At 38.0% G+C, this 12,006-nt stretch overlaps 1 protein-coding gene across 35 annotated transcripts in view; it reads left to right on the top strand.

Annotated features, from left to right (window-relative positions):
* The window catches only part of ASPH (aspartate beta-hydroxylase), a 303,829-nt gene that overhangs the window by 37,440 nt on the left and 254,383 nt on the right, over positions 1–12,006 (top strand). For 17 of the 35 annotated variants that reach the window (XR_011389109.1, XR_007918607.2, XM_070075069.1 and 14 more), the window contains 3 exons: positions 4,762–4,908; positions 6,543–6,587; positions 8,505–8,573. Coding sequence is in view for 32 of the 35 variants with exons in the window: in XM_070075069.1 (XP_069931170.1) it covers positions 4,762–4,908; positions 6,543–6,587; positions 8,505–8,573 (261 nt within the window). In the remaining 3 variants the exon portion in view is untranslated. The remainder of the gene's footprint in view (positions 1–4,761; positions 4,909–6,542; positions 6,588–8,504; positions 8,574–12,006) is intronic. The other 18 variants (XR_011389110.1, XM_070075072.1, XM_051843770.2 and 15 more) reach the window with 2 other exon arrangements.

The raw sequence follows: 12,006 nt of genomic DNA, 5'->3' as shown, positions 1-12,006 counted from the left end.
CTCCATTTTTGGAGAGTCTTCATTTTGGACTGTTGGAACTGTATGCTTGGTCATTTCTAGGAGCATTCCCTGACTTGCAAGTCTGGTGCTTTCGACGGGACCGTGTGGAAAAATGAATCATACCATTCTAGCCATGTTTTTGACACCCCTCACCCACTGTAAGTTGAACATGGAGCAAAGGAATGGACTGAAAGATTCTTGAGTTAATGCTGATCTTAGAAATTAGGGGAACGAGTAGATATTTTTCCAGAATTCCTTTGGAACAAAGTACTGGTTTCAGGTTTCCTTAGGGAGTTCCGAGCCTTCTTGAAGGGTTTGTCTTACTGTGCTTTCTTCAGTTTAATTGGAAACTGATCTGTCCTTTGGGACTAGGCATACCACATTCACAGAGGGACACATCAAGAGTGTGTATTTTTACTGTTGTTAAAAAAGTACTCCCAAATATGGTGTCTAAGGAGGACTCCCTTCTATAATTTGGTGTTGTTTTTTTTTTTGTTCCTTTATGGGATTAATACCAGTAATAAGGTTAAGTATTCACAGTAATAAGTAACAGTTATGTCTTTTATTTGATATTATAAAGGGATGGATAAAATATTGGTAATAATTTAATAATCTAGCTAGGTAACATTTACCTTTTAAAAAAATTTTTTTATTTGAAAGGCAGAGTTACAGAGAGGCAGAAGGAGAGAGAGAGAGAGAGAGGGGTCCTCCATCTGATGGTTCACTCTCCAATGGCCACATTGGCTGGAGCTGTGCCGATCCGAAGCCAGGAGCCAGGAGCTTCCTCTGGGTCTCCCATGCGGGTGAAGGGGCCCAAGGACTTAAGCCATCTTCCACTGCTTTCCCAGGCCATAGCAGAGAGCTGGATCAGAAGTGTAACAGCCAGGACTCGAACCAGCACCCATACGGGATGCTGGCACAGTAAGTGGTGGCTTTACCTGCTACGCCCCAGCGCCGGCCCAACATTTACTTTTTAAAGTGATTAATACATTTAATAAAAATGATTTTTGGATAAAAATCTAATATGGATTATACCATTCTTGCATCATCAGGTTAAAGTAGTATTTTAGGACACAATAAGTGGCCACCAAGTCTCTGTCCTGTGGGCGCTGCCTTACCACTTGGCTTTCTGATTCTGTGCTGTGCTGTGCTCTGCAAAGACCTTCCCTCTGCTGCAGCTTGCTGCTTCTACATATTTGAGTTAGGTTGTCTCTCAAGTCTATTCTGTAGTTTTGCACAGCAGGTTAAGAAACTTGATTGAAAGTCTAAGAAGCATGTCTAAAATTGAGGTATACGAGGCGAAGGTTAGCTCTACCACATGTGTGGCTTTCTCTTGCCTCTCTCTTCTAATCCCCCTCTCTGTTTTGGTGCAGGATGTACAAGGGGTTCAAAAACTTCATGGCAAGTTCACGTCCCCTCTCAATACCACTTTCCACAAACAACTTTTTGCTGCCCACTCGTATTTACGTAATTTCTTTTGAAAAATCTTTTGTCTACTTTTTCCTTACATTTGGTGTTATAGGTCAATAATGTAATGAGTATCACCGATTTAACTGGGACAAAAGATGCTTCACTTTTGAGAATCTCAGAAATTTTCCTCCCTTGCTTCTAGTTTAAGAGAAACAAAGAATTGAACCTTGAGTTCAAGTTATTATTTTGTTTTATTAGCTTTTTCAGAATAGTTTTGTTTGAATAGTATCTTGAGTGTACTCCTCCTGCTGTATACATTTTGAAACCTTATTTGGATAAACATTATATCATGCCTGGCACACAGATGCTGAATAAAGATGGCCATGTGCTGCACAGATGTTTCAGTTAATAAGGGACTGCATAGTGGAAGGTGGTCCCACACGATTATATTGCCTAGTGCCGTCATAGCCATCTGAGCTTGTGAGGGTACATTCAGTATTGTTTGAACAACAGTGACATTAGCTAAAAACATTTCTTAGAATGTGTCCCCATGGTTAAGTGACGCATGACTTTTATGTGCAGTGAATGAAAGGATGAACTACTTACCTAGGCTTGTGATTTTCCACTTAATGAGGAACAGTACAAGAGACTAGTGTTAATTACAGAATGTCTGAGAGGAGATAGGGACCCAGTTTGACTGTATTCCTAGCATTCATTTTAAATAGAAGTTTGGATTTGATCCTCAAGCAGTAAGTAGACAAGGGGTGGTGGACATTCTTAGTACTTAACTATTATAGTTCCATATTTGGAAGTCAGTGAATATTTTCAAAGGCAGTTTTATATTTGGTATTCTATGAAAATCCATATGTGTGTATATTTATATGTTATATAGATATAAGGTTTTTCAAAATACATTCTTAGAAAAAATATCTTCATGTTTTTAGAAGTTTAATAAATGAACACACAGCACTACTACTGAATCTGGAATGCCTTTGCATCCACAGAGCCTACTTCAGTCTTTTTTTTCTTCTTATTTTAGCAGTGGCTTATTCTGTTTAGTTCCTTTTGTAATTTATGTGCTTAAGATGCATAAAAATACTGGAAGTGATTAACCTCCCCCACCCCCAACATTGCAGAAATTTTTATCCAGTCTCTCCCTACCGTGTAACATTTGGGCACTGAAACAGTGAAACCCATTTTATTTGATATAATAAATAATAATGTAATCTGTGCCTAAGAAGTATATTTTAATATACATATTATGTTTTTCTATAGCCAGTATTTGGAAGACTCTTTTTTTTTTAAAGATTTATTTGTTTATTTTAAAAGTTAGAATTACAGAGAAAGAGGGAGAGACACAGACACAGAGAGATCTTCTATCTCTCTCTATCTCTTCTATCTCTTCTATCACTCCCCAGATGGCTGCAATGGCCAGGGCTGAACCAAGCCCAAAGCCAAGAGCCAGGGGCTTCATCTGATCTCCCACGTGGGTTGGAGGGGAGGGCAAGCACTTGGGCCATCTTTCTGTGTTTTTCCTGGGCCATTAACAGAGAGCTGCATGGGAACTAGAGCAGCCAGGACTCTAACTGATGCCCAAATGGGATCCTTGCATTGCTGGCCCCAGAAGGAAGACACTTATATAGATCATATTATAAATGAAGTACATTATTTGGTAAATATATTCCTGTGGCTTTAACATATGATTATTCAGAAATCTGGCCCTTTTCCCGGTCTCTTAACACTAGAAAAAGGAATTTCTCTTGAATAAGGAAATTTGTCTTTTTTAGTCATTTTTCTATAGACTTGGATGTAGGTGTATAAATCTATATGCTTGAGTATTCATACATACACATACACAAACACACTTATATTGATTTAATTTTTATGGCCCCCTTTGAAAAATTGATTTTGTGGTGGGTTTTAAAAATGTAGGTACCCTGTGTAGTAAGAATTTTGGTTTTTCTTTCAGAGGGATATATTGGCAGTATTTTCTTGACTTGAACTGCTGAAAATTATCACTGGTGTTCTATAGCTAGAATTGCATTAGAAGTCAGAAGGCAGGTGCTGGATGAGAGTGAGTGGGGCTTTTGAAACCTTGCCAGCTGGCCCACTCAGTACGGCTGAAGAACTCAGGACCAGATAGGTCAGGGCTTGTGCTGGTGACTTGGGGTGAATCCCAGCATCTTCCCTCCGTAAAACTCATGATTATTCCTGTCCTCACCCACAGAGGTTCTCAGCCAGGCACTGCCCTTCCCAGGGACACGTGGAGCCGTTTGGGGGTGTTTTTGTCATCATCTCTAGGAGTACTTGCCTTTGGGTCCAGGGAGAACCAGCGGTGCCAGATGTCCTGCAGTGGGAGGAACAGTTGCATAAACATCCAGAAATGCCTTCTGCAGAAACAGGGGCACAATGCTGCGAGGAGCGCTTGTGGCAAAGCACGTGAATGCATTTTAAAGAGGTCCGGCTGGCTACGTGGGTGCAGGCGTCTCCTGCTTTTCTATCTGGTTGCTGAAACGTTTTCTTACGTGCCATTTTCAGATATGGCATATCCTTTTTACTTATCATGTGGTCTTCTCTTTTAAGGACAGTGTTGACTAATTTTTTATGACTCTCACTTGACCTCCGTTGTTTTATTTTTGGCTGTCAGAAGAATGTTTCCAGAAGAATAGAGGGCGTGTTAAAGCGTCTCAAGTGTAATAAGGGACGCTTGGTGGTTGGCAGGTTACAAAGCTGTTTGCTGCGTTGAGCCCACTTGTGAAGGCGCTCCTGGACCTTGCACGGGAGCGAGACCGTGCATGTTGATGTGCTGTTCCTCTGCTCCTTGTCCCTGCTCTCCACTTCCTGTAGTTTTCTTCTTTCTTCCCACTCCATAAGAACATGTTTTCTTTTGTGAGAGTTCACATGACACTTAAAATCCTACAGGAATTAGCATGCATAAAAGGATTTGGCTACCTTTTTATATAATTTCATTAAGTTGATGTGTTCTGAACTTTGAAAGAGGTTTTATTCAAGGAGTTTTGATAAGGAATGTAGAACTAAGGAATATTCATATTTTTTTCAACCCCCTTTTTTTTAATATTCACTGGTTAGCCTTTAGTAGTTCATATCTTCTATTAGTTCAGAATTAGGGTTTTGTTTACATAGTTTTGAGTCTAAGCAGAAGTGTTCCTGTTTCCAGAATTCTTACTTTGTATAATATGTTTTGAGAATTTCAGTGAAAACTTTTTGGAATGACTTACCATTATCAGTACTATCAGAAAACTGGAGACATAATTTATTCAGAAAAAAGTTGTGCAAAAATGTATTCTCTTCTTTATAATGACATTTTACATTTCTGTTATTTCTAAACAGAGCCAAAGCATGGACACAGGAATGGGAGGAAAGGAGGACTCTCGGGAAGCTCATTTTTCACATGGTTTATGGTCATCGCATTGCTGGGAGTCTGGACATCAGTAGCTGTCGTTTGGTTTGAACTTGTTGATTATGAGGAAGTGCTAGGTAAGAATTGTGATGTGACTTCTCTGTTGAATTTGTAAGAGGGTAAGTGACAACCTTAGTTAACTTAAACATTTGTGGACACTTTTCATACTGTTAATTTCTGGAGCCTTTCAGTGGTTCTCAGTAGGGTAAGAACGAAAGGGAATGTGAACAGTGTTACCTTGGAGTACTTGAACTTTGTACATGACCTGTAATATGTATTTTTAAAAAGATACTTTATATTGTATGTATATGAAACAGAGAAGTTTGTAACAAGCACCACTCATTCTCACTGCATGTAGCACTATGTAATTTCTATTCAATTTTGTCATTTTATAAATTTTTCAATTACTTGGTTATGAGCCACTGAATTTATTCAAGAACCCACTAATGGATCATAACCACACAATTTGTGAAACCATTCCTTAGGGGTTTCAAAGTACGCCCCTTGGTGTGTGTGTGTGTGTGTGTATGTGTGTGTGTGTTGGTGTTGATATGGGTTGTATGGGTGTGACATATGCATGTATAAGTGCTGGGATATGGGTATGTGTGCATGTATCTGTGTGAATGTGACTGTGTGTCTGTGTAGATGCTGGGATATGTGTGTTTGTGTTGGTGCTGGGATGCATGTGAGTGGAAGATGTGAGTCTGTATGTGTGTGATGTGTGATTTGTGTGGTGTTCTGAGGCAATTGCCATGGAATTTCTGATCACTTTACCCTTTCTCCTTTTTCTTTCCCCATAATCACTGTCGTTTTTTTAATTTGTTACATTAACGGTTCTTTATAATTTTTGGAGACACATCCCTCTTTTTTTCTCACTTAACCAAATATCTCTTCTTAAAATCAAGTTAAAATTCATATAACATGATATTCAGTTTTGTAAATATTTGAAAATGTCCAGTTTCATTTATTTGGTGTATTTATCATTAGGGCAACCATCATCCTTCTTAATTCCAGAATATTTCTATTACCGGTTTCCCTGAAACACCCAGTTCTTTATCTCCTTGCCTCTCCTGGCAAACATTTCTCTATCTGTAGTTTTGCCTTTCCTGGAAGTTCTGTATGATTGGAGTCATACATGTGTGACTTTTTTGTCTGCTCTTTTTTTTTTTTTTTTGCAAAATAGAGCATAAGGCTGAGTGTGACATCCCATAGTATGGATGTGCTCCATTTTGCTTTTCCACTCAGCAGATTGCTGCCTTTTCTGCCTGTTGTAAACAACAGTCTTCATCTCTAGTAATCCCGTGAAAGATGTGGACCCGTCACTAGAAAAGACGCCCACTTTCCTACATGGACTGCGTTGCACAGAAGACCCACCCCCTTCCCTCCAACCTCCTGTGCCTCTGCTTTTCTGGCAGATTACAGTTGTCTTTCTGGGGGCCAGGAGGCAAGAATTGAAAAACACATTCACATGTTGTTACCTGTCTTTCGCTGAAGTTTTTTTTTTTAATCACGTTAAGGAAAGTGTCTCTGGATAGACTCAGACTAACAGAGGGAGACTTCTAGTTTGGAGACAAACTTCTGAACAATTCTGTGCTTTTGTTGACTTATCATGAAACATCGTAAGGGAATGCAAGTTAAAGAACAGAAGAGATTTGAGACATTTTTACCTTTAAACATAAGTAATAATTTTCATGTTTTTACATGCATGCAGCCAAAGCAAAGGACTTCCGTTATAACTTGTCAGAGGTACTTCAAGGTAGGCCATTGGAGATGCATTTTAAGTCTGTTTGTGTGGGTCTCTAAATCAGGGGTGGGGGACCTTTTTTATGCCAAGCGACATTTGGATATCTATGACATCATTTACAGGCCATACAGAATTATAGACTTGAAAATTAGTCTGCTATTGATTTGTTGAATTTCAAGTCCTGCCTGCAGCTGCTTTAGCAGGACCAGACCAAGTGATTTTTCAGCCCTTATAAGGCCCACAGGCCAGCGGTTCCTCACCCTTGCAAAGTCTTCCTCCCTTTTCCACTAATTTAGTCATCATTTGCATCAGAAAATGTTAAGTGGTAAGAACAATTTCTCCTGTGTGTCAGGAAGTGATGGTATTTTCCATCTGCTCAGTGTTATTTGAATGCAATTCTGTGGACATCTTTGACCTACAGAGCAGCACTTTTCATTTCTTTAGCAGCAAAAATGATATTGTCCTTACTTCTCCATTAATATTACCATTTGTAATGTGTGTGTGCTTTCTAAGTCAGACTTCTCTATAGCAAGTTCACTATTTACCTAAGTATAGCTGGGGCTTTCAGAAGGTAAAATCGGTGGTGGGTACTCCATACCAAAATTTCTGCCTGCCCTTACGCAATCTTAATATACTTTATATTAAAGCAGTGGAAACAGAATTTAATGCTGTAGATATTTGTGAATGCTGTTTAAAATGTTCCTGTACATTGTGTTTCTTCATAGTCATTGTCCAAAGATGAATTAGCAACTGTTGATTTTAGAATGTTTTTTTCAGTATTGAATGTAGGTGACTCATTTGAAATGCAAAACAGCTTTCCTGATGACAAAGCAGGAAAGCCTCCAAATACTTAGGAGCTGTTCTTGAGGAGCAAGGTCTTGGTGCACTGTCTACACAGCAGAGCTGTTTTAAGCCTTTCTTTCCCCCTTAGTAATAGATGGCCGGTGCTAATTAAAATTTTAAGTAGGATAACCCTAAGTTTTCCTTTGTAATTTTGGGAAGCCTGCAGTTTTATATACTTTATTTCCAGAATGGTGACTTTATATTTTTTAGGGTTAATTCAAGATATTTCTGTTGTAAGTTATTATTTGAAATGTAAAATTTACTTCCCTGTTGTTTTTAGCACTTAATACTCTGTTCATTTATTTACATTTCATCTTTATTTGAGGCTTGCTTGTTCTGTATGCTTATATATTGATAGTGTAATGAAGTCTCATACTGCAATACATAAAACTTCATGTTAGAAATGTGTTGACCAGCGCCAAGGCTCACTAGGCTAATCCTCCGACTGAGGCGCCGGCACACAGGGTTCTAGTCCCGGTCGGGGCACCGGATTCTGTCCCGGTTGCTCCTCTTCCAGTCCAGCTCTCTGCTGTGGCCCCAGAGTGCAGTGGAGGATGGCCCAAGTGCTTGGGACCGGCACCTGCATGGGAGACCAGGAGAAGCACCTGGCTCCTGGCTTCGGATCAGTGCGGTGCACCGACCGCAGCGTACCGGCTGCAGTGGCCATTGGAGGGTGAACCAGTGGACAAGGAAGACCTTTCTCTCTGTCTCTCTCTCTCACTGTCCACTCTGCCTGTCAAAAAAAGAAAAAAGAAATGTGCCAATATTATTTTTCATGTGTGTTAAAAACTTTACCAAAAATATCTTTAGTAGTATAAGAAGCTGTCCTGAAATGATTAAATCAGGGTATTGTTAAACCTTTAAGGACAATATCATCTCAGTTATATTTCTTAGAATTTGTTAGGTGACTACTTCCTGAATAGCTAAGTGAATTTCTATCATTTTTAGGTGGTACTCTTTTGCAGGACTAGAGAACTAGGTGTTACTTTGGTAACATTTTTGTCTGATGGACAGTACTGCAATAATGATAATACCTTCTTAAATTTGTGTTTTCTTTATATATCCATCATTTCTCTCCATTTGTAGGAAAACTAGGAGTCTATGACGCTGATGGTGATGGAGATTTTGATGTGGATGATGCCAAAGCTTTATTAGGCAAGTACACATCTTTTTTGTTAGTGGTGGTAAAAACTGGAAACAAAACAATGATTTTGCTTTAATAATATTTATGTTATTTGTATTCATTTTTCAGAAGTGCTTACTAGAAACAATAGTGCTAATTTTAATCTGTAACTTTTAGCTAATATAACTGCGGAGATATGTATTTCTCCTCATTAATCAGCATCATTTCCTTTGCTTTAGCATAACATGTATTAAAACAATATCAAAATCTTAGAAAAACAGTGGATATGGCATGACATTAAACACAAAGCTTGGTAGAATAATAACACAAATTCTTGGTAGGCATACTATTTTGTATATTTATGGTTATGAAAGAATGGGCAGATCTGTCACATCTGCCACCAGCTAAATTTTCAGATTAATTTCACTTCCTTTTAAGACAATAAATTCTATATATGAAAAAAAGAATTTCAGTTTTGATTAAATGTAAGAACTTATTAATTTTACCTCAGTTTATGTGGCTTTTTTTATGACCACTTAGTGGGAATCAGTGTTTGCTACTTGACAGTGGAAACTTACTATAAAATTTCCGTAAAATTTTTGTACTATCCTAACATTAATGAAATTTTCTATGTAATTCTGTCATAATGCATCTAAATTTGAGTTTCTATAAAAATATTAAATCCTTAAATGACTATAATCCCAACATGTTAAGGAAATAAAATTATTTGCAACTTAATGTATCAAGATGATTGTTAATTTGCTTGTTTATAAATGATTACTCCATTAATTACTTTAAATGATTAATTCTGAATAATGAAGCTTTTTATTTTATTTTACCTTTTTTTTTTTTTAGACTTATTTATTTGAAAGTCATAGTTACACAGAGAGAAGGAGAGGCAGAGAGAGAGAAAGAGAGAGAGAGGTCTTCCATCCGCTGGTTCCCTCCCCACTTGGCCACAACGGCCAGAGTTGTACTGATCCAAAGCCAGGAGCTTCTTCCAGGTCTCCCATGTGGGTGCAGGGGCCCAAGGACTTGGGCCATCCTCTACTACCTTCCCAGGCCATAGCAGAGAGCTGGATCAAAAGTGGAGCAGCCGGAACTTGAGCCGGCACCCATATGGGATGCCAGTGCTGCAGTCGGCAGCTTTACCCGCTATACCACAGTGCAGGCCCCAAAGCTTTTTATTTTAAAGATAACTTCATGTGGGCCTAACTTCTCTCATATTTAGAAATGTCCACTGTATTTTATTAATATTTTTTCTTAAAACCTACTATCAAGTTTTATTAGTTAGGAAATATCAACCATTAACACTTACAACATTGTGTTTCTTATAGAGAACATACTGATTTCTGTAACAAACTATTATATTAATAACTTTTTAATGTATTTTAGGTTTCAGAAGTTTATTTCCATTAATTAGCCATTTTCCTTAACTAGCCATTAAGAAGTTAACTAATTGTAACATGAAAATTGCTGTTTGTGGGAAGACCCATGTTAGCTAGGCAAATTGTAACATTCTTTGTTTGTAAGAAGTGTTGTTCTGGAGGCAGGACCAGCTTTGGTGAATCTCAGGGTAATTTTGGTTATCTAATAATTGTTACACAAAGGAAGGCAAGGCCAAGATACAGAAACAATTTTACTGTATACATGTACTACTTGCACAGTTGGCTTGAGGCTTTTGTAAAGATAAAACAAACCAAAGGTGAACTGTGAAACTCACTTATCACTTCTACCCTCGTTTCTACCCTGTTTGAATTCTCTGCATGAATTGCAGCCTTAACTTGAATGTTACGATGTTCTTTTCTGGTGTGTGAGATTGCTGGAAGTTATGCTTCTGCTACTGGTGAAATTATTGGGAATGCATAGACTTCAACAGGTGTGTATATTCAGAGAGAGACTATGGGAGGAGGAAACACAGTGAACATATACCCAAAAGAAGCCAGGTATCCTGGGTACATTCTTACTGGAGAGGCAGCTAAAAACTTAAGCTTGAACCCTAAGGATTTTGGCTTTGCATTAAGGGACAAGGAGTTCAAGTGGAAGAAGGAAGATAGAACAAAGATTAGTGGAGAGCTTGGCATAATAGCTATTGTAATAGTTGAGAGACATTGAACTTTTGTGTTTGCCATTTATTTCCTACTTTTTTTCTAGATTCTTAAATCTGCGTATGTGTAAATATTACCAATGTTAGGGAAAGGATACATTCATATTTATAGATTTATTTTGCATTTTAAAGCTTTGCTTTTTTGCAGAATATAAAAAAAGAATTAAATATGTATGAATAATTCAGAATCTGTAGCTATGATTACTTTTTATCATTTCTGGCCAAGGCCCTTCTGAATATATACTTAAGCCTGTTCTTTTTTATATAGCTTCATACTTTGTAACCAAATTATCCAAAATAAAAATATCTTTGCTCTTAGTTTAGATTAGTGAGAACTACATTGCTTGGAAATGTATTCTTTAAAAACTTGTTTTCCAAATGAAATCAACAGGAAAATGATCCAGGGACTGAATGCTGAGAGTGACATCATCTTAGAATAACACCACCTAAGGATTGCATGGTGGTCTTTTTGTTCCATGACTAGCACCTGGCTGGCACCGTGTATCAGGTATGGGTGGAACACACAAGGGAGCCAGCCCACAATTCCTAGACCCCTGTTGATTGTTCACAGACTGGACAGATGTGTAAGCAAGCCAAAGGAAGGAAAGGGCTGGAACCTGCCCAGCCAAACTGACATGTTGCTGCTTGGTGGGATTGCCACTTAGTTGATGTGAAGGAAATTTCATATACAGAATGTTGTCTTTTTCTCTTTGGAATAGCACATTCGTTTTAGGAATGACAGGGAGGTTGGATGGTTGGGTTATAGTTTTCTTCTAGTTTTTTGCACACTTGTCACACAGAAGGGTGGACAAGTTTTACCTTTTCTATTCAGTACTTGGAAATGATTATATGGGGAAATGGAGAAAAGTAAAAATATTTGTACAAAATATGCAGCCATATGTTTTGAAGCAGAAAGAAGAAACAGTTATTTCCAGAGACTTGTGTAGAAATATGGATTTCTGTTTGTAGCGTTTGTTACCTGTTTAATTCAGTGAAAAAACATTTAAAAATAATTTAAATAACAGGTGCAAGTGTGTTCCCCCACATCCTCCAAGTGGTCTGTTGATTAACAGAGAAGAAAATTCACTGTAATCTTTAAAACAAAGTAGTTGCCCTATTATTATGTCTTCACTGCTGGTAGATAAGCAACATGCAGATATTGAGCATTGTGAAAGGCTGAATTAGGTGGTTATAGTTGGAGAAGCTTTGTCTTGACATTTCTCACAACTAGAACTCCTACCATGTTTTTCTTCTTCAAAATGAGGAAATACTGCTATATATATTCAGAGATTTTTGATACCTACTGGAGCCAGTTGACCTACCAGTTCCTCATAAGAACAATAACAAATAAGAACCAA

This window comes from Oryctolagus cuniculus, chromosome 6, assembly GCF_964237555.1.
Source record: "Oryctolagus cuniculus chromosome 6, mOryCun1.1, whole genome shotgun sequence".
NCBI classification, from domain to species: Eukaryota; Metazoa; Chordata; class Mammalia; order Lagomorpha; family Leporidae; genus Oryctolagus; species Oryctolagus cuniculus.
This window is presented reverse-complemented; position numbering and strand designations above follow the sequence as displayed.